We start from the raw sequence: 24484 nt of genomic DNA, 5'->3' as shown, positions 1-24484 counted from the left end.
ATACGATGATTGTCTCTTTTTCTAAATTGTGCCAACCCCCCACTCTTTGATGGTTACAGTATTAGAGGTTAAAGATTCTATATGTTGATGAGTCCATATAGAAATTTGTGGTTAAAACATTTGTGATACACTCCAAAGACTAAGCGCTATTACACATAAATTGACATAGACCGCATTTAGCGGACTCAACCGCTAAGTAGCAATCGAACATATTTGGTTTCTACTTTCAGGTCCGATCAATCAGCGTCGAATTACACTGGAAAATCTAGTAATGTTGCCCAACTGTTGAGTTCGCTGAATGCGGCCATAGATACATATGCATGGCATAAGACTGGACCAATGAGCATTTTTGCATTAAGTTATTATAACTTTAATTTATTAAATTAAATTTTGCGCTAATATTTATCAAATGCATGAAACCGCAGTAATTTACCTCGCGAAATGAGGTACTCCATGCGATCTTATGCACCGGAAGAGGGGAGCAATATAGTTGAGAATAGGTTTGATCATGCATGCAGCATGCACATGAAGAGAAACCGAACGAACTTTCATGCTTCTATGCACATCATGCATGAAACGGAACGCACTCTATATGTCGATGATTATACTAGATCGCTAACAGCGATGTTATCTGTGAAGTTAAGGTAGATATTTACAATTGGGCACAATCACTGGTGGCACAGGCTGTGTACGTTACGTAAACTATAGATTTTCAATAATGGCGGTGAATATCGAAACGCCACAATATAATTACTGCGCTAATGGGCAAAATATCTAGAATATTAATTAATATTTATCTATACATGAAAATAGCTTATATTTTAATGACCGTCAAAGTGTGAGAAATGTAACTTTCTATTAAAATATAAATTAGTATATTAATCCAACCTATATATTTTGCCTAATTATAAATAACTACCTGTCAATGTTAACAGTCTACGTGTAATATGTAAAAATCTATAGTTTCAACGTATAATATACGTCATTAATAACAAAAAATATAATTATTAATAAATGACCAAAAAAAATTTAACGAGAATTTTGCGATATTAGAGAAATATTGCCATTGTCACATATTATTATTATATTATTGTGCAGGTTCAATGATATCCATATTTTTATATATATTTGTTTTGGAAGTTATATTGTCCTCGTAAAACTTCTTCTTAACATATTCCTTAACATATTAACTTATAAATAAAAAATACATTTAAAAAAGCAGATTTTATAATTTGATTTTGAAATATTATAATAAATAAAATATAGACCATATTTAGTGTATTTTAACCTACGATTAGCTCTTTAGCTTTTTAAATGTCAATTTATTTTTATTTTATATTGATTTTTTTCCTCAAAAAATCATTCTTAGCATATTCGTACGCATTTTTATTAATTATGAATATTACAATTATAATAAGATTCTATTTATATTTTGGCCGTAATTTGTGAATTAGAATGGTTCACAATTATTCCAACAAATAATTCCACTTCATGTTTCTCCTCGATAATAGACAATAATCTGTCCCTTTGAAAATACATACATGTAAGTATAGCAAGAATAAAATATCTGTGCTCAAAATATTTTGCTGATGAAGGTACAATAGAAAATAGAGAAATTTGAAAAGAAAAAATAAAGAAGAACGATAGAATTATTTATTTTGATTATTTATGCTTATGACATCACGGTATTTTATTTTCTTTATCCTAAAATGACACAAATAGTTATCCGTACCATCTGTGCCATCCTTCTCTTTGTCGTTCAATGTCTATCGACCGACAAGCGGCAGCGCTGGCGGTGGCAGCGCCTCTCTAACAACGCCTGTGTGCAAGAAATGGCGGCTGTGTAGTCGATAACTCTCGGACTCGTTTTGTGTGTATCGTACGCGTCGAGGGTGGATTACGACGTGACGAAAAATTAACATCAAACAGGTTGTTGATGATGGCAATGTCGAATCTCTACTCGAAGATTTCTACCAAGCCGATGAAGCGCTTTCAAGACAATGTCACAGTCAAACAGACTAATGCCTGGATGAACGGTGAGAAAGAGAGAGAGAGGAAGAGGGAGAAAGAAAGAGAGAGAGAGAGAGAGAGAAGGGGGGGAGAGATAAAATGAAAGAGCTCTATTCGTATGTCACTTATGCGAATAAGCAAATTTGTTATTTGTATAATGCACCTGATTTCGTGAGTGTGAATCTTTAGAGTTTACCGATCTTCGAAACGCGCAAAAATTTCTATTTGTATGTATGTAGAATATATGGTAGTTCTTATATATATTGTTATTTAAATTTGACACACACATGCAAACATACACAGATGTTTCAGGTAGTTCTTATATATATTGTTATTTAAATTTGACACACACGTGCAAACATACATAGATGTTTCAGTCAAGATGGGCAATTGCTCGTATGCATGCAGAGTAAATAAAAATAATTCTATAAGTTCTTATAAAATTTATTTTTATAACTCCTCTTGTTATCATCATTTTATTATCATCATCGTTTACTTTCTATTCGATCAAAATGTGATTTTTTTCAAAAACAACTAGATGAAATGAAACAGCAGTATCCCTTTTTTAGAAAATGATATAGAAAAACAATCTAAAAACGTATTTAAAAATTTAAAGGATCCTACCTTCAAAATTTTGTAAATTAGAAAACTTACAGTCTGGTTTTCCGATGTAGTATCAAGAAATCTATCACGCTATATATTTTAATGACTTTTATTAAGAGTAATTATTATAAATTATAAAAATCTACAGAATGATATAAAAATTATTTTTAAAAAATGCTTCTCAAATTTTATTTTACCAAATATTTCGGTAGAGATGTTATAGAAAAATTTTATAAAAATTTTCATGGGATTATTTTTATTTGTTCTACATACGAGAAATTGCTCTTTACTGAAAACATTAAACGGAATGTAACTGAAAAACACACACATACGGAGCACACTGATCAGATACAAGATAACAATCCAAATCAAAAAGTCCATTTTTTGACCTGCGCTTTCTTTTCGTTTTTATACAATGTTAAAATTAGCTAATTAACGCCTGTCTATAGTCTGTTTATAGCCCGATTGCCCCGCTACTCTCCGATTTCCTGTCCTACCTTCCCTGCTTTTGTTATAGATAAGCACTGATTAACTAACTTTAACATCGTATAAAAACGAAAGAAAAGTTTAAATCAAAAAGTGTCTCAGTATTTTTCAATTTGGATTGTCCTGTATCTAATGATGTACTCTGTATATGTTTTTTTAGTTATATTCTATACACATACACACACACACACATACACAGGGGGAATCTAATAAAAAGTTCACCAAATTTTTTTCGTTTAGAGATAAGGAAAAAAATCCATTATTAAAATTGTAAAATAAATAAGAACACATACTATGGTGACCTTAAGTAATCATGAATATTCTTGGTTTCCACGTTATTAATAAATTATAATAATTTTTTTTTTAAATAGGAAGCTTATACTTTTTTTTAAGTCATTTCATCGATAATACTCAGTGAGCTTAATAATTTTTGTATCAGTTTTTTTTCAAAAAGTTAACCGTTTTGCCAAAATATTTACAAAATTAAAATGAATCAAATTAGAATGAAAATTTGAATCTGAATGATCTCACAGAGATAATGCACGTCTATCTTTATCATTTAGAAACATTGAGCTCTTACTTTGTAATTATTTGAAAACTAATACAATTTTACGAAATGACTTTGGATGGTTTGGAAAGCGTAGCATATAAATGCAGTATAAGTTAGCTGCTTGAGTAGCATTTTATCTGCACTCACTGTAAGTTATTATCAAAAGTTTCTTCATTAGAATGTACAAAATTTTTTCCATTGAATTGCGTATTTGTTTATTGAACAATTATAGTCCAAATATAAATATTAGAATGCGCTAATTTTCAAATAACTACAAGACAGAAACTCGATGTTTCCAGACAAATGGATAGATAAAAATAACCTTGCATTATTCCAGATTCAAATTTTCAGTCTGACTTTTAATTTTATAAATATCTCGATAACAATTGATTTCTCAAAAAAATACTCCAAAAGCTTACTGAGTATTATCGAATGGAGTAACCTAATATATTCCTTCCTATCCCCAAAATATTCTTTCCTATTTAAAAAAATATAATTATGATAGTATGAAAACCAAGGATACTCAAAGTTTTTTATTCAAGATCGTCATAATATGTATCTTTATTTATTCTTACAATTTTGATAATAAATATCTTCCCCTATTTCTAACCATTTTCGAGAAGAATATAATGAACTTTTTATCACTCATCCTGTATATATATACATACATATATATATATATATATATATATATATATATATATATATATATATATATATATATATAAAACATGTATATGATATCTATATAAATTAATATTAAGTAATATTAAGAAGTTATTTAGGTGACATGTTTTAAGTACACCTATCCTGTATATATACATATATATATACAGGATAGGGGTATTTAAAACAAGCCACCTAAATAACTTCTTAATATTTAATAAGAGAAAATAATGTTTCAGACAAAACTTGTTTTGTTTCAAGGGGGACATTCGAAAATGATATGACTTCGATTGAACGTTAGAAGGACAAGAACATTTCAAGATTATCATTTTTTTAAATGGAATGATATATTTTTTCATTTATCTCTTAACAGAATATTTTGTGATGTGTACAATGATATATGATACAAGGTTAATCAAAGTCAACGAAAAAAAAAATTTATTTTAACCAAGAGATCATGTACTCCCTTATCTTATTGTTTCAAATACATAATGTTACTAGAGGTGATTAAAATGATAATTTTAAGCATCGATTTGTGGAGCAAATTAAAACAACTATACGATATCAATATCTAAGAAAAATATGAAAGAGCATATTAGAAGAGCATGTATTCTACAGATATAAATAAAATAGATGTAAATAAAATTCAAAATGCAGTATTTTTTACAAATAATTGTTTTAGGGCATGTATCGATGCTCAAGATCATGATTTTGAACACCTGTAAAAGCACTACGTATTGGAAGCAATAAGCTAAAAAAGTGCTTAACTTTTTCGTTAAAATAAATTATTTTTTCTTCATAGGCGATTTTGATTAACTTGATATCATATATCAAGATGTTTTAAAATGTTCTATCAAGAAATAAATAAATAAAAAAGTACAGGTATTTATGCATAAAAGGGGCCCCCTCTCGGATTTGCTTTATTTTTAAATATGTTATAGAGGAGATCTTCCCGAGTAATTTTGTATATACATATATATATATATATATATATATATATATATATATATATATATATATATATATACAGGGTGTAACTGAAAAAGCGCCCACGGAGCAAATAGCGTTATACCTGATTAAAAATCGAGTCGAAAAGTCCTGAATTTTTTTTCTATAATGCTTAATAAAGCGGTAATTATTGATAGAAAGTTGCGCCAATCTTTCCAGAAAAGATAGGGATGTATGTGGGAGGAGGTCGGACGTGTCTATATGCCTATTTGATCAACGAGCGACAGAATTCGTGGCAACGAATGGGTACCCAAACTTATTTGAAATAGAAAATGCAAAATAGTTGGAACTTTCGATTTTAAAAATGCAAAATAAATTTAGACACTCATTTGAAATAGGAAATGCAAAATAGATATTTTTGAAATGGTTTCTTAAAATGTTTTTTTTTTAATTTTTAAAGATTCTTTTTTAATTTTATAGATTCATTTATATTAAATTTTATTTTTTTATTTATATACTTTTTATTATTATTATTATTTTTTATTCTTAATTTTTACATAAACTTGGAATTACAAGAATATATATATATTTGTCGTTTTCAATCAATTATTCTTTTAAGTTAACATTTTTACTGTATACTATGCTCTTCAAAAATAGAACGTGATGCTTTTAATAGAACAAGTTTTTCAAAAAGGGAATTTCCCATTTTCTTTCTGTAAGGTTTCATTAAACCACCATACGAAAAAAAGCGCTGAACTCGAGAGGCATGTATTGAATTTGAGAAATATTTTTTTGACTATTGGATAATATTTTAACATTGAACATGAAAGTAATGCATCTCCATCTTATAAATATTGAAGAGTTTCCTGTTGTCTCGCTTGTAGATGATGAATCTGATGAATCATCGTGGAACATAAAATATGATTCATTTCTTTCCTTTTCCGTATTGCTATTTTTTTGATTATTTTCTGCTTCAATTTCTTTATTTCCAAGAATAATGTTTTACAATTTTAAGAATAATGTTTTTACATATTCTTTTTTGTCTTTCGGTACTCAGTTCATTCTAAAGAAAGGATGAGCCACTGATATCAAAACTGACATCATTCGCTATTGATTCAAAAAGTAAAAATTGCTTAAACCGCTGTTTTAAGTTTTTCTCTATTATCTCAATTAAATATCCGCAATATTTAAGATATTCCATTTTCAAAGACGAAAGAATTTCGATGATTCTCATGAATTCAGGCAACAGTATTCCATAGTATGTATTCTTTCTCTCTGTAAATTTTATATGGCTTCAGCTTTTTTTTCGACATTTGACATATTCGCTCAAAAATTGCAAATCTGTTTCTTCAAAAAGCGGAAATAAACTTTTTAGTGCTTTATTCAAATGTTCCTTCACAGTTAAAAGATTGTTCACTGAGTCAAAATAAAAATTTCATCTTGTTGGGCTTGGAGAAGTGGAAGATTTTTCTGTATATCTTAATTAATTTTCCTGGATATCTTTATTAATTTTTACAATTTGCAACAAAAATGCATTTGGAATAAAAAATAGGTAATAATAACTATTTAAATGGAAATATAAAATAGCTTATGAAAATATATATTTTAAGTGCAAAATACAAAATAGATATTTTGCATTTTATATTTCCGTTTTAAATGTATATATTGTATTTTAAATAATGCACATCTCTGGTATTTTCATATATTCACTTTTCAATCATCGATCAATATTCGCATACTGAACTCGGATGATATAAATTTATCGCTGTGAGGGCGATTAATGACATCATAAGCTAATTACAATTATTTTATTCTTCTAAAGAATGGATGTGATTAGCCAATGATGTCATTAATCACTTCTATAGCATAAAACCTGTGATTCAAATAATTCTATATCTTAATCCAAATAATTGTCATATATTTTAAGAACAATTCTAAGTTTAAAATTATCATATTAAAATTTTTAAACATAAAATTGAACAAAATTGTACAAAAAAAATATAATTTTAGCTGTATTTATAAATTTAACAAAAACCGAAATTTTTTTATTTTGAGCGTTTTAATACCTGTCTGCTTAAATTTTTTATGGTTTCACAAATTTAAAATAAAACATTTATTGTTTTTATTAATAATTTAATAAAAAAAACATTACAAAAATAAACTTCTTAATTAATCTTATCTCGTTCTAGCATTAAAAGTAACGATAAAAGGAATGAATCGTTAATTTTTAAGTAACAATAATTGTAACTAGCTATTTTTAAAAATCAGTAACTAATAACGGTAACTAGTTACTTTTTTAACTCGATAACAAGAAACGGTAATTAATTGTTTTCAAAAAGTAACTTCTCCATCTCTGTAAATAACTCATTATATCAAAGAAAGCTATTAAATATTGATATAGATATAATGAAAGAATAAAAAATTATTTATAACGTTTTCAAGTTTTTTATATTCTAATATATTATTTAATATAAAACCTTTAGTATATTTCGCACATTATAAAATACACACACACAAGTGTATGTATATATGCACATCATATATATATTTAATATAACACAAATTTTTCTTTTATTTTAGTGGAATCTCCAAGCAATACATCAGATTCACCACCGTCAGTTAGCCCACTTTCTTCATCTATCGTATTACAACGCGAAGGAACCAATGCAATAAATCAGCCATTGAGTGCTCCTGCATCGCCTTTGTCTTGCTTATCATCACCCATAACGCAATTAAATTTACCATCGCCCGGAGATTGCACTCAGGATCCCAATTGGCAAGCAACAAAACCTACAGTTCGGGAACGGAATGCGGCCATGTTTAATAATCATCTCATGGCCGATATCATATTTATTGTTGGCAGCCCAGGTACTTATCTATTCTTTTTTTTTTACTATCACTCGTGGAACAAAATGTTAATGTCATAATTATCATAATATCACAGGTCATACACAAACAATACCAGCACATAAATATGTTCTTGCTACTGGTAGTTCTGTATTTTATGCCATGTTCTATGGAGGATTACCAGAAAATAAAAGAGACATTGAAGTTCCTGATGTTGAACCAGCTGCCTTTCTTGCGCTATTAAAGTAAGCATAAGATCAGAATAACTTGAAGAAGTACCAATCAGAAAAAATATAATATCAGAAGTTATTGAAAATATAAATAAATAATATAAAATACGTTTATATATTATAAATTCTTAAATTTTAGAAATTTTGACTTTTGCTCTAGTTTACATTATATGCTGTATTATTTGTCATTAAAAAAACTAAATTAAAGAAAAAATCTATCATTTTGATTAGAAGAAAAAAATATATACATATATTCATATTATTATAATAAACTTTTTTCAAGGTATATGTACTGTGACGAGGTACAACTAGAAGCGGACACAGTTCTGGCCACATTGTACGTTGCAAAAAAATACATAGTTCCACACTTAGCACGAGCATGCGTCAATTATTTGGAAACGAGTTTGACGGCAAAGAACGCATGTTTACTTCTGAGTCAATCTCGATTGTTTGAAGAACCTAATCTTATGCAACGTTGTTGGGAGGTGATCGATGCACAAGTAAGTCAAATCCAAAGGCCACTAAAAGTCATTGCTTTGAATGACAAGAATTTGGACGAGATGCTCGAAGATGATTCGAGTCCCTCCAGCGACTCAATCAATCGCGCTTCAAGTTTACATTCTTATGCTTACAATAGTAAATTTGATAATTTTTTATATCAAAATAATCAATATGGCAACAATGGATTGAGTGACAACAATTGTGAACGTCTCAAGGGCAGATTATCAATAGTGCCACATTACTTGAGTCTCTCGGAAAATGACTGTTGTAAAAACATCCTCGCAGATGAGCATTTATCGTTCTCGCTTTCCCGAACACGAAGTGAGCCTTACTTTTCGGATAATAAATTAGATCATGTTGAGGTCACGCAAAATATCACATATCAGGATAATTTGATAGATGAATATGAATATGGTAAAATTAATCGCAACGATGTCCTTAGGATAGCAACAAATCCTAATCAAATAATCAGCTAAGCGAAAACGGATAAAAACCAATAGATTTTTATACATATTGAATTGCTTTTAATTGCTTATATGATCATAGACAATTTCTAAAAAAATATTGTTTCGATTAGACATATATATATATATATATATATATATATATATATATATATATATATACACACACATATACAGGGTGGCAGGGAAATTTTGACAGTCCCGAAGTGTGAAGGTAGATTGGCTCAAATTAAGAAGGAAGCTACTATACTATTTTGCGATATTCGCAATAATTAACGAAAAATTAATTAAAGAAGATCGACCAATGTGCGTGGCTCGAAGCACACGATGGCGAAGGCGGTCTGACTGTAACATAATGGCGGCGCGCGGCGAAGCGGTGATTGGGGAGGGGAGGAACCGCGCTTACACACTCATCGCTCCTCTCCTCCCCAATCACTGCTTCGCCGCGCACCGCCATTATGTTACAGTCACACCGCCTTCGCCGTCGTGTGCTTCTAGCCACGCGCATTGGCCGATCTTCTTTAATTAATTTTTCGTTAATTATTGCGAATATCGCAAAATAGTATAGTACCTTCCTTCTTAATTTGAGCCAATCTACCTTCTTACTTCGTGAAGGTCAAAAATTGCTTGACACCCTGTATATACTGGGTGTTAAAAGTCTGGACACGGTCGAATATCTCGATAAGGAAGAGTTTTACTAGAAAGTGTTTCAGACAAAAGTTGTATGGCTTCGAGGGGGACATAACATGGTGCCATTAGTTTGACCTTGAAGAGTCACCTGAATGTCACGTGAAGGTCACGTCCAACTTTTTAAATGGGACACCCAATATGCTTTTACATATTCTTATAGCTCATCTCGAGAGCTTTCCAAAACACTATAATTAAGTTAGTTTTCGTTAAGTACTTTCCGAGTTATGAGGCTTGAAATAATTTCTTAATTTTACATAAACTGTAAAATATCTAGTAAAATATTCATTTTTCGATTATCTTACTTTCATACTTTTATGTACAAAATAATGAGAGGAATCAATTGGTGTAAAGAAAACATACAGTTGTTTTTAAGAAAAAATATGGAATTGTTAATTGCAAATTACATATTTTTTCTTTGAAACAATTATGTGTTTTCTTTACACCAATTGATTCCTCTCATTATTTTGTACATAAAAGTATGAAGGTAAGATAATCGAAAAATGAATATTTTACAAGATATTTTACGGTTTATGTAAAATTAAGAAATGATTTCAAGCCTTATAACTCAAAAAGTACTTGAGGGAAAAATATTTTATTATAGTGTTTTGGAAAGCCCTCGAGATAAGCTACAAGAATATGCAATAAAAAATAGAGGGTTCCATTTAAGAAATTGAAGGTGACCTTCATGTAATCTTCAAATAAATCTTCAAGGTCAAACCAATGGTACCATGTTATGTCCCCCTCGAAGCCATACAACTTTTGTCTGAAACACTTTCTAGTAAAACTCTTCCTTATCGAGATATTCGACCGTGTCCAGACTTTTTTAACACCCAGTATATTAAAACAATGTAATTTTTTAATTGCATATTTAAAATAATGATTGAAGAAAGACGTGTGTTATTTACCTTACTTTTAGTAAGATATATATATACATATATATATTGTTATGTCCCCGGTTTGCGCGGCATTCGAGATATTTTGGATGTGGCTTCTAGCACATTGGTCGATCCTTTTTAATTAATATCTCGAATTTTACGTGGTGCATTTCAAAATGGTATATGACTTTTTAGTCCGATTTAACGAGATCTATGTATTTATGTTTTTTTTTCCTAAGAGATTGCACAGACATCCCGTATATATACAGTGTCCCATTTTAAATAATACGCTCAAATATCTCTGAAACGGTGCGTTAAATAAAAAAAATGTTTCAAACGAAAGTTGTATGGCTTGAAGGGGGCCATCAGATGGTGGCAATGATTTGACCTTGGAGAGTCATTTGAAGGTCACGTGAAGGTCACCTCCAACTTTTTAAATGGGACACCTTATACGCTTTTGCATATTCTTGTAGCTCATCTCGAGAGCTTTCCAAAACACTATAATTAAGTTAGTTTTCATCAAGTACTTTCCGAGTTATGAGGCTTGAAATCATTTCTTAATTTTACATAAACTGTAAAATATCTTGTAAAATATTCATTTTTCGATTATCTTACTTTAATACTTTTATGTACAAAATAATGAGAGGAATCAATTGGTGTAAAGAAAACACAGTTATTTTTAAGAAAAAATATATAATTGTTAATTGCAAATTACATATTTTTTCTTCGAAACAAAAGAAAAAATGTAATTTGCAATTAACAATTACATTTTTTTTTCGAAACAATTGTTATTTTTTTTTTTCAAAACAATTATTTTATACATAAAAGTATTAATGTAAGATAATCGAAAAATGAATATTTTACTAGATATTTTATGGTTTATGTAAAATTAAGAAATGATTTCAAGCCTCATAACTTGGAAAGTACTTAATAAAAACTAACTTAATTATAGTATTTTGGAAAGCTCTCGAGATGAGCTACAAGAATATGCAAAAGCATATAGGGTGTCCCATTTAAAAAGTTGGAGGTGACCTTCACGTGACCTTCAGGTGACTCTTCAAGGTCAAACTAATGGCACCATCTTATGTCCCCCTCGAAACCATACAACTTTTGTCTGAAACATTTTTCTCTAAATTGCTTCGTTTCCGAGATATAAATTTGTAACACTTTACGTGGGCCACCCTGTATATATATATATATATATATATATATATATATATATATATATATATACAAGGTGAAAAATATGTTATGTAATAAAATATTTATATAATAAATTATTTTATATAATAAAAATATTATATATACAGGGTGATTCTGAACAAACGTTTGTCTTTAAAATATCAAATTCTTGAATGAATTCTAAGACGATTTTTCCTCTTGCAAAATCGTCTTAGAATTCATTCAAGAATTTGATATTTTAAAGACAAACGTTTGTTCAGAATCACCCTGTATATATAATATTTTTATTATATAAAATAATTTATTATATAAATATTTTATTACATAACATATTTTTTGTAGTTATCAAATCTATACGCGAGCCGACCAATTGAGATCTTAATATCACATAGTATATATGTATAATATTATTTGATATGATATGTACAGACTTTTTTTTGTTGTGTGTATTCTTATATCATCTCACTGTATCATTATCGTATAAATGTGAAATGTATTTTAAATTATATATTAAATTGCGGATATACAATCAAAGAAGAAATACGCAATATATTTCTCATTTTTGATATACAATTTATAACATGTCCCATATTTATACGATGATAATATACCAGTAAATACTGTTTGTTACAGTAAAGTGAAATTAATAAATAATATAACGCAAAACTCATGATATAAAATTATATATATTATTTTTTGAAACATTACAATAATAATATAACAGAATTGCATAATAATATTGTTATATATGTGTTTATACACTTGTTATAAACCAGACTAACTCATATTCAGTTTGTCATCATGAAATATAAAGCCTATAAAGGTCTTACATAGATCCAAAGTATATCTATTTTCTGTCAGTAATATTACATGTTATAATTTTGAATGGGAAATTGCAATTAAAATTTAATGGTAATACTTATGTATATTACTTGTAACATTCCACATATTGCTTTTATAATATAACAGTGTTTATTAATATACAGTGTTTACTACGTAATAAAATGATATAAGAATATACAACAAATTTGTATGCATTTTTAGATAATACAGTCAGTATGGCTGATGTAATGATAATTGACAAAGAACAAGAGAAAACAAAAGAGAGTGAAAGAGAAAGAGAGAGAAATTGGAAAAGAGCGAGAAAAAATAAGACATAGCGATTGAGCGAGTAAGAGAAAGAAAAACAAGAAATGTTTGACTATTGAACGCTAGCGCAATCTTGTATTAAGCACTGCCCATACAGAACATAATTTGTATACTGGATCCAAATGTTCGCCATACGAGATTTCATAAATAGGATATAGGATATCCATGGGATATCATGGATATATAGATAATATATACACATCCAGTAGATATCCCCGCTAATTTGGGGATATAGATATTTTATACATCTAGATATCTATTAATTATCCATAGTAGACATTGTGTAGATATATAGATGTTCGATAGATATCTATTAGATATATTTTTCGGTGGGTGGATTTGTACATTTTTTAAATAAGGAATGAATTCTTAACAGATTTCTTTAAACAAAAATTTTCACATTTTGACTTTCATTACGATATTTCCGTTTGAAGAATATGTATAGTAAAAATAACATTTTCTTTATATATTTTAAATTCAAGCTGTCAATTAAACCTAGTAAGAATTCGATTTATATATATTGAATGGTTATTCAGATAATAAGATATTCTCAACTAGTCGATTCTCGTATAGGTGTCTCACTCCTGCTGCGCGTAATTTTTTATTTTAAAATAAAGTTTATACTCTAAATTCTGCATCGGTTCTTATTTACCGTTTTTAATTTTATGTGATTATTTAAAAACATTCGTATTAATATCTATTATAATTTAGATTACACACGCACATATACACATACTCACGCACGCACGCATGCATATTTATGTGTGTGTGCGCATGCATCTGTATATAGAATGTCACAGAAATAATATATTTTTCAAGATAATTTTGACTTATTGATTTATTCAAGATAAATTTGATATATTTATGTTCGATTAGGTAAAGTAAATAAAAAGTATGATATGTAGAACATCCCCTTTCTATATATTTTAAACTCTTTCCAATAAATACTTTTTAGGAATATAATATATGTAAACATATGAAATTAAAGAAATTGTTATTACAATATTATTCAGGCAATTGTGTTAATATTAAACGCGCCATACGTTTTATTTACTTATGAACTTTATCAATATTATAAATTTATACGCTAATGTAATACAATTATATAAAAAAAATTATATAATTATATACAGGGTGAGCCATTTTAATTAACGCACGCAATTATTTCGGAAACAAAGCATTTTAGAGAAAAATGTTTCAGACAAAAGTTTTATGGTTTCGAGGGGGCCATAAGATGGTATCATTGGTTTGACCTTGAAGAGTTATTTGAAGGTCACATGAAGGTCACCTTCAATTTCTTAAATGGAACCTACTATTTGTCATTGCATATTCTTGTAGCTTATCTCGAGAGCTTTCCAAAACACTATAATTAAGTACCTTTTCGTTAAGTACTTTTTGAGTTATGAGGCTTGAAATAATTTCTTAATTTTACATAAACCGTAAAATATCTTGTAAAATATTCATTTTTCGATTATCTTATCTTAATACTTTTATGTACAAAATAATGAGAGGAATCAATTGGTGTAAAGAAAACACATAGTTGTTTCTCACATAGGTGTAAAGAAAAAATATGTAATTTGCAATTAACAATTCCATATTTTTTCTTAAAAACAACTGTATGTTTTCTTTACACCAATTGATTCCTCTCATTATTTTGTACATAAAAGTATTAAGATAAGATAATCGAAAAATGAATATTTTACAAGATATTTTACGGTTTATGTAAAATTAAGAAATTATTTCAAGCCTCATAACTCAAAAAGTACTTAACGAAAAGGTACTTAATTATAGTGTTTTGGAAAGCTCTCGAGATAAGCTACAAGAATATGCAATGACAAATAGTAGGTTCCATTTAAGAAATTGAAGGTGACCTTCATGTGATCTTCAAATAACTCTTCAAGGTCAAACCAATGATACCATCTTATGGCCCCCTCGAAACCATAAAACTTTTGTCTGAAACATTTTTCTCTAAAATGCTTTGTTTCCGAAATAATTGCGTGCGTTAATTAAAATGGCTCACCCTGTATATTATTTATTATCATTTTTATTAAACGGATTTTTCATATAAAACATTACATTAAGTGTAATAATGAAATAAGAGAGATAATTTCAATAAAATAGCTTTTTGAAAATAAATAGTTGAAATATTATGTATAACTATACTAAATCAGTCTTGTAGCAATATATGAGATTCTCTCTAATACATAAATATAAAATTGTAGAAGTAATGTATATCTTGTTTTTCTCCATTTTTATGTATCAAATTTTGATAATTACTATTTTACAAATTAGATTTATCATCATTATTTCTATAAAATAAATGCTACACATATAATATCTCAACATTTATTCATAATGTAAATATGATACGATTTATATTAATATTTATATTATATATTAATATTTATATATTAAGCAACATTATTGTAAGTATAATATAAATTAAAACTAATATAAATAAACAAACAGAAATATGTTTTAATATTCATACAGAAATATTTTACTCATAACATTAAATCAATTCTAATGCACATTGTAAAAATATCATATTAATTAAAGTAAAAACAAATTAACGCTTATTAATTATTAAAAGATATAATTATTATATAGTTGTAAAATTTTATTTGAACGTGTAAAAAAACATATAATTATATATAATTTTTATTAAAGAAAATTTATATAAATTATATTTTATAAATTATATTTTTAAATAAATTTTAGATTACAAAAGTGCAAATAAAAATAATCGAAAAAATAAAATTAGTAGCAATATATAAAATTGAGTCTAAACATTAAGTAAAAATTGTTGTATGACAGGCAGAAATGGCACTAAGATCCGACGGATTTATGGACATTGATATTCATACACTCGAATCTGTCTTATCTCGAGAGACACTAAATTGCAAAGAAATTCATATATGGAATGCTGCATTACGATGGGCTTCTGCGGAATGTATACGGCAAGATCTTGAGCCTACTCCAGTCAATCAAAGAAAATTATTAGGTAAGAAAAGAATGCTTTACGTGCACGCACACACATATACATGCGCGCACACGCACACACTATGTTCATATATGTTCATTTTTGAAAAAACAGTTTGTAAATAAAAGTTATAAAGGAGATATTTGTGTGAGTGATGAACATAGTTTAAGTGCAATAGAAATAATCTTCAGACTTCTAAAACGTTTTTTATATTGACTACAAGATGTCTCTTTTACAACTTTTATTGGCAAATTATTTTTTTCAAAAATAAATAATTTCAGAAATATTAAAAATATACAAATTAAATATACAATATTAGAAGTATTAGAATTATACAATTTAAAATAAGCTCTCTAGTGTATCTGTGTATATCTATATTTTTTTAGGGTCTGCCTTGTATTTAATTAGACTTCCTGCTATGAATCTAGAAGAGTTCGCAAACAATGCCGCACAGATAGGAATTCTAACGCATCAAGAAACAATTGATTTGTTTTTGCATTTCACAGCTAGTAACAAGCCACAACTTTGTTTTCCTATCAAATCACGTCAAGGATTAAAAACTCAAGTAAGTAAAGTCTAAGTAAATATATTATATAGAAAAATGTAATAGAAAATTTCGTATTCTTTTTCGGTCGCATTTGTATTATGTCATTTCAATATTGAGAAAAAATTATAAAACTTTAAATAGTATCGATAGTGTAATAAGTTCTGTAAATAAGACATCTAATGAAAAATTACTAATGTCATATTAATGTGTATGTATGTGTACACACATGAATCTATTATCTTTCAAAAATTTTCATAAATTATATTGATGACTCATCAAGAAACTGAATTAAAGCGATGTGAGTCATTATCAAGCAGTTTTTGTAGATTCTTACGACTGGATGTACCTTTCAGATAAACGTAACAATAAATAATAAATTTGCTTGCTTGAAGCTTAGAAAGATGAGAAATTCAATGTCCTTTAAATATAAAAACATATCCTATTCACAGAAAGTACTTTTTTATCTTTGATAAATAACCACCATGTCAAGCAAATTTATATATATTGTATTATTAATATAATTAACAATAATCAATAATCCTATATTATTTTAGTTATAATTTTGATTAAATAAGGATATCTGTTATTCACAGGTTTGCCATAGATTTCAATCCTGTGCATATAGATCAAATCAATGGCGATACAGAGGTCGTTGCGACTCGATTCAATTTAGCGTTGATAAAAGAATATTTGTGGTGGGATTTGGTTTATATGGAAGTTCATCTGGTGCTGCAGATTACAATGTTAAAATAGAGTTGAAAAGGCTCGGGAATGTTTTGGCAGAAAACAATACTAAATTTTTTTCTGACGGTTCGAGCAATACGTTTCATGTGTATTTTGAGAATCCGATACAAATAGAACCAGAATGTTCGTATACGGCAAGTGCAATATTGGACGGTGGAGAATTGAGTTTTTTCGGTCAAGAAGGTATGTCAGAAGCGACGATCGGCAGTGTAAACTTTCAGTTTCAATGTAGCTCCGAAAGCACTAACGGTACCGGTGTACAAGGTGGACAAATTCCCGAATTAATTTTTTATGGGCCACCATCCGATGACTGACAGAAAAGTACAATGGAACATATGGTGTAATTAATTAATAGCTTGCAACAAAAAATATTCAGATTATTCGTTGCAGATCTGCCAAATTTTAAAACATGGGAGAGAACGTGTATTCTATATAAGTATATTCTCTATATGAACTGAATATTCAAATTTCACAAATTGAAATATTTGATTTAAATTATCCCCCAAAAAAACACTTTTATAAAATTTTGAAAGCCTATACTCGAAAATAAAAAATAGAACAAGATTGTGTATAATATTTTCAGGAATGCAACTATTAATGTTAAATTAATTCAATACACACAAAAAGCTATTTCCTTTATCTATTGTAGATATAATTAATTAAAAATGTCAGCGTAAAATTATGCAATTATTATATTAATGAACAAAATTATTTTTAATGTAGAAATAATCTCAAGTTTGACATTTTATATATCCTTGTAATTTATTAATTTAATAAGATTATATTCACTGATCTTTATATAATTTAGAATACGTCACAAATCTTATTATTTTATTATTATTAATTGCTTAAAAAAATATGATCAAAGTATAATGCTAAAAGTTGTTTCAATATAAAGGATGGTAACAAATTTTAATGCATATTCAATATATTACTGTCTAAACGTGACTTATTCAGATATTATATTTTCATAGAAAACAAAAGTCTATTATGTATAGTATTATGCAATCTGAAAAAAATAAAAATAACATTTAAAATTAGATTCGCGCTAGTTAAAATTTTTTTACAAATTTTTAAAAAATTTATATATTTGATGTTTAAAATTTGTCACTGACATCATTATTTGTATTGTATAAACGTTTGATTGTATATAAATATTTAATTGTATAAATATTAAATTGTATATAAACATTTAATTATAATTTTAAAAAAATTTTCGAAATGTCCTATTATCTTGTTCGTAAATTTATGTAAACAATTTTAGAAAAGTTGTTATTTTTTATACGTATTTTATATGCTTGATTACATATTTTTATTTGATTTGCATCACAAAATTGATGTTTTGCCAAATTGCCTTTTTGGGTAAAAAAATGATTGCTTAAAAAGTGTAAATATCTGGAATAATAATATAATGTAAAAAAAAGAAATGTTTTATATCGCAAAAACTAAGTATTTATAAAATTAGTATCTCTCTCTCTCTCCCTCTCTCTCTCCTTCTCTCTCTTTCCTATCTCTTCTTTCCTTAATATAAGAGATATTATGAAGAAATTAAAGGTATAAAAGATATAAAAATTTTACAAGAAAATTATTAATACTGTATCTATGCAACTAACTATGAATATTGTTAAATAGCATTCTAGAAAGAGAGAGGGAGGAGGGGAGAGAGAGAGAGAGAGACATATAGTATATGTGAATAATATACTTCTTATCTTTAATTGAATGACGTGAATAATGTCATAATTGTTTCTAAGAAAAAATATGTAATTTGCAATTAACAATTATATATTTTTTCTTAAAAATAACTATGTTTTTTCTTTATACTTATAATTTATTTCTCTCATTATTTTGTACATAAAAATATTAAGGTAAAATAATCGAAAAATGAATATTTTACTAGATATTTTGTGGTTTATGTAAAATTAAGAAATTATTTCAAGCCTTATAACTCGAAAAGTATTTAATGAGAAAATAATTTATTATAATGTTGCAAAACGAAACAAAGTTCATTCTTAGTGAGAATTAAGATTAGATGTAGAATGAACTTTGCTTCGTTTGCATAGTGCATGCGTGGATGCAATAGGAGACATTATTACAAATGGGGTGGATAAATGTTAACAAATGTAAAGAATTTGAGTTTAATATGTCATATTTCCCTATAGTTCCACATAGAGTAACAGTTCGTAGGTCTACTTATCGAGATCGATGAAACAAAACGCGTTTCAAGTGACTTTAGTTTTTCACCTATAACTCTGTTTGAAATAGGAATTAAGAAGTAATATGCCTCGATTCCTCTCATTAAGACCCATCTTTTAATATAAGTTTGAAAAAGATTCTGTACAGTTCTTCACCGCCTTAACTAATAATTTTCACCTTTATTTGTTAATAATTTTTGAATAAAGAACCACCGCCAGCTAAAACACGGTCTGGCTATAAAGTTTTAGGACTAGTTTTCTAAAACGTGCCCAAACAGTCACTTATCTTTCCCAACTTGAAATCTCTTGCATTAATGTTTAACTATACCTCTAATTAAGTTTTATCAATATTAGTTGAGTGCAGTTTATATTCGAACCGTTTTGTGTGATGTGTTTGTTTTGTCTCGTTATGGAAGCGTTTATCGAGTAATGCGATCGAGTATGCGATCAAGTTTTGTATAAAATTGGGTAAAATTACTATAGAAACAAATGAAATAATAAGAAAGTGCAGATAGATTGGAAAAAATTCACTAAGAGCGAAAATATGTCGATTCTAAAAGTCGAGAATGAAAACAATATTCATTGCTTTCTTTGATGTGAGGGGCATGATTAAGAAAGAATTTGTTCCACTAGGGACAATAATTAATTGAATTTTACAAGATCGGCAAAAAGTTGCTTGCAAGAATCAGCCGCGTGAGACTTGAGATGAAAAGGAATGGTGATTATGAATGATTTTTGATCCATTCTAACGCTTCGGCATGCATAACGGATGCATTCGGGTTGCAATCACTTTTTAGCATCTAAAAACAATTGTGCTTTATCATCCCTTCCTATTCTCTAAATTTGGTCCCGGCTGACTATTTTCTTTCCTCCAAACTTAAACTAAAGTCCAAAGAAGCCGATTTGATGATGTGAAACAGATTCAAAGCAACGTTACAAGACTATTAAAGCGTCCCAGTTCCGGATTTTCAGAACACCTTACACGAGTTGGAGAAACGCGCCAAGTTCTGTGTAGAATTAGAAGAGATATATATTGAAAAGTAAATGATAGGTGATGATGTTGAAGATATAACGACTATTTTATTTTTGATAGAGATAGTCCTAAAACTTTATAGCCAGACCGAGTATGATAACCGATAAACATTTGTATAAGAGTGGGAATTTTGTTATACCTAATTATCGAATCTTTATATGAATTCGGTTGGATTGACGAAAATTACATGGTATACTTCTCAAACTTTATTTATTTATAATTTTTGAATAAACAATGACCGCCAGCTAAAACCTTCAGAATGTTAATCAGAGATATGATCTTGACAACATATCAATGATACACTTGTGAAAGAGTGGCTCCTTTTTATGTATAATTACAAAAGAAGTTGCAGAGTATGAAATAGTTGCTTCATATTCTCATTTTCTATTTTTCCTACATCATATCTTTTTAAAATATTATGTGATACATGAAGTATCTAACTACACATATCTCTGTCCTTCAATCTTGTCAGCTATTGCATAAAAGTGCGCAATTTTATACAGGATATTGCATTTATCTGAAGGCACTCCAAATATCTGTTTTTTTCATATTAAAAAATGTTTTAAATATATAAAAATTGTTTGTTACAAAGGGAGAAAAAATAAAGATTGATTTAATCTTAAATGTAGATGCCAAAGTCATGTAAAAGTTAATCTTACTTTTTAAATGAAATCCTAATTGTTTTACATAAATCGATTTCTCACAATATTCAGTGTAAAAAATTAAAAAGGTAAAATAGCCAGAAATTGAATAGTTTACGTTTACGAGATATTTTATACCTTAATTTAATAATTTTGCATAAACTGTGAAATGTTTCGTAAAATATTCATGTTTCGGTTATCTTATCTAAATATTTTTATAAAATAATGAGAAAAATCAATTTGTGTAAAAAAAATACGTAGTTGTTTTTAAGAAAAAATATGTAGTTGCTCGTTTATACTTCTTCATACTTCTTTACCAATTGATTCTTTTCATTATTTTATTCTCATTATTTTACAAAAATATTGAAGTAACATAATCGAAAAATATTTTAAAAATATTTTAGAGATATTTCATAATTTATGTAAAATTATTTCAAATTAAAATATGGAATGACTTATAAACTATTTAATTTTTAGTCACCCTACTTTTATAATTTTTTACGTCAAATAATGCGAAGAATCGTTTAATATAAAAAAATTAGGGTACTTCGATTCAAAAAATCAAGTTAATTTTTACATGATCTTGATCCCTATATCTAAGATTAAAATATTTCTATCTTTTTCTTGAAATCAAACAACTTTTCTTTAAAACATTTTTTAATATGAATCCAAAAATAAAAGTTATTTGAGATGCAAAATAAATGGAACACTGTATAAGTTTATGATCTATATTTAGTACTAAAATTTATTATATAGTAAAACTTAATTTTGACAATATTCAACATGAAATTAAACGAAAATTTTTTCGAAGAGAGTAATAGGATATTTTAATTATGAGCAAAATTGCTATACAGTTGCATTTTAAATATATCGTTAAGTTCAACTGCGTCATCATATATGTCCACGTGCCTAGTATCAGGTTATAGTGAGACGGCTTTCCTCGCCACGCGCTTTTGCTCACGCAAATTGGCCGATCTTTTTTAATTAATATCTCGAAATTTTACATCGTTGTTTCAAAAATGGTATAGGACTTTTTAGTATGGGTTAACGAAATCTACTTGTGGTTTTTTTTTTGACAGATGATACGATGGACACCCTGTATAAACATATGCTTAACACAGGTCTTTATTTCTTTTCTTGAAATTATTTTCAATTTTTAATAATTTTAAATATTGTGCATTGTATAGTGGCAATAATGTGATATAATTGCAAGTAAAACTTTTAGATTTCTTGTGCAATAATATATAATTTGCAATTGACAGTTACATATTTTTTTGTTAAAAATAACTATTTTATACCAATTGATTCCTCTCATTATTTTGAGTATAAAAGTATTGAGGTAAGATAATCAAAAAATAAATATTGTAGGAGATATTATATAGTTTATGTAAAATTAAGAAATTATTTCAAGCCTCATAACTCGGAAAGTGCTTAATGAAAACTAACTTAATTATAGTGTTTTGAAAAGCTCTTGAGATAAGCTATAATAATATGCAATAAAAAATATTGGGTTTCATTAAAAAAATTCAAGGTGACCTTGTCCTGACCTTGATGATATCCTGATTTCCCTTGGTCTCAATGCTTTTCCTTAAATTTGATAAATTGATATTAGGAACATTGAAGTTTGTGTATTAATCTATTTATTATTTTTGAACTAGAAAAAGTTTTTGTTTATATTATATAAAGAGTAGTTACGTGATCGTGTGGATATTCTATTAATAATTAGTATTACTTTCTCATAGTGCATAAACAGTTTTCAATATGTGACAAACAAAATATACAAGTAGCTTATTATTTTACCTTATTTCTTCTCATTTCAGATAAATAAATATTTCTAAAATGAAAAATAAATATTTTTAAAGTATTTTTCTTACAAATTATTAATATTAGTATTATTATTTATCAAATGCATGAACTCCGTTCCTTTCTATATATTCAAAAACTCTTACTTTCCAAAAAATTTTAACCTAAAAAATCAACCCAACTCATAATTTTCTCTAATCTCTAATCTCTTTTCTCTAATTTAAGAATTATATATTTTGAATAATTCATTTCTTAGAGAAGCGTTAAGTTAGATTAGAATTTTTTTGGAATGAAGGTGCACGGGGAGGGATAAAACTTTGGTAAATGTTTACTTTAGGTTGCCAGCTCGAAAAATTTTTATTTTCACATATATTGTAGAGGATACATTCCTAAGTAATACACCGTTTGAATTTTGTGGCGGTCTCTTTTCGTTTCTGAGATATGCACTTGTGAAGTTTCATACTTTTGTCATCTTTTCGTTATATCCTATTTATGTGTTTACATTTTTTGTTTACATTTGCTCATCAACGGTTTCATATTATATTTTACTTGTGTGTTTATATTTTTTTGTTTATGTTTGCCCGTTGTCGCTAAGCTATAGAATTATTGTTTAGTTTCGCTAGAAATCTTGAAATCTAGAATATATGTATTTGTAAACTTTGCTTTGTCTTGCAAAGTACATGCGTGGATACCGTGTGTTCCGCCCCCCCCCCCCCCCACGGGGGGCTCCACTTTCGGGAGATATAACCTTACCTAACCTGTGTCTGAATACCTGGCTTGAAACACATAAATAGGATATAACGAAAACATGACACAAAAGTATGAAACTTCAAAAGTGCATATCTCAGAAACGAAAAGAGACCGCCACAAAATTCAAACGATGTATTACTTAGGAATGTATCCTCAACATATGTGAAAATAAAAATTTTTTGAGCTGTGTAACCTAAAGTAAACATTCACCAAAACTTCTTCATCTGCGTGTGAAAATCATAAATAGACTTTTCCAAGTCCGAAAAATAACACAGATCTACATGATATTGCGGTCTGGAAAAAGAAAATAGTTTCTTATAATTTTTTGTGCTCTGAATCCGAATCTGCAAGCAAAAATGTCTTATCAATGTCAAGTTTACGAAAAAAATTGAATTGAAACCCCCAAAAAATGCATTTTTGACTATTTTTGAAAATTCATAGCTGATGAACCTGATGTCCGAAAGATTTTTAAAACAGCTTAAATTGAAGCTTGATCATTATACTTTAATATGAAAATGTCAAATATTTTACCGCAAATATTATGGAACATCAGATTGCTTTGCTTTGATGCCTACTCGCAGGATAAAGTC

At 27.9% G+C, this 24484-nt stretch overlaps 2 protein-coding genes across 3 annotated transcripts in view; one reads left to right on the top strand and one right to left on the bottom strand.

The window, feature by feature from the left end:
* The window catches only part of Brf (Brf RNA polymerase III subunit), a 73433-nt gene that overhangs the window by 19162 nt on the left and 29787 nt on the right, over positions 1–24484 (bottom strand). The gene's annotated exons all lie outside the window — the stretch shown is intronic.
* Lute (BTB/POZ domain containing protein 3 lute) lies at positions 1798–24138 on the top strand. Its single transcript, XM_083092350.1, has 7 exons — positions 1798–2036; positions 7844–8131; positions 8208–8355; positions 8624–8840; positions 16019–16205; positions 16571–16749; positions 17325–24138. The coding sequence occupies exons 1-7, from the start codon at positions 1937–1939 to the stop codon at positions 17787–17789; spliced, it is 1584 nt and encodes a 527-aa protein (XP_082948476.1). The 5' UTR covers positions 1798–1936; the 3' UTR covers positions 17790–24138.

This window comes from Camponotus vicinus, unplaced genomic scaffold (genome assembly GCF_025532165.1).
Source record: "Camponotus vicinus isolate PSW18456_S1 unplaced genomic scaffold, iyCamVici1.0 SCAF_2, whole genome shotgun sequence".
NCBI classification, from domain to species: Eukaryota; Metazoa; Arthropoda; class Insecta; order Hymenoptera; family Formicidae; genus Camponotus; species Camponotus vicinus.
This window is presented reverse-complemented; position numbering and strand designations above follow the sequence as displayed.

Bases quoted from the DNA above. Each gene is read 5' to 3' on its own strand.
- Lute (XM_083092350.1), top strand. From the start codon at position 1,937: ATGATGGCAATGTCGAATCTCTACTCGAAGATTTCTACCAAGCCGATG. The intron at 8,841-16,018 runs GTAAGTCAAATC...GTTGTATGACAG, and splicing joins GGGAGGTGATCGATGCACAA to GCAGAAATGGCACTAAGATC. The intron at 16,750-17,324 runs GTAAGTAAAGTC...TGTTATTCACAG, and splicing joins GTCAAGGATTAAAAACTCAA to GTTTGCCATAGATTTCAATC.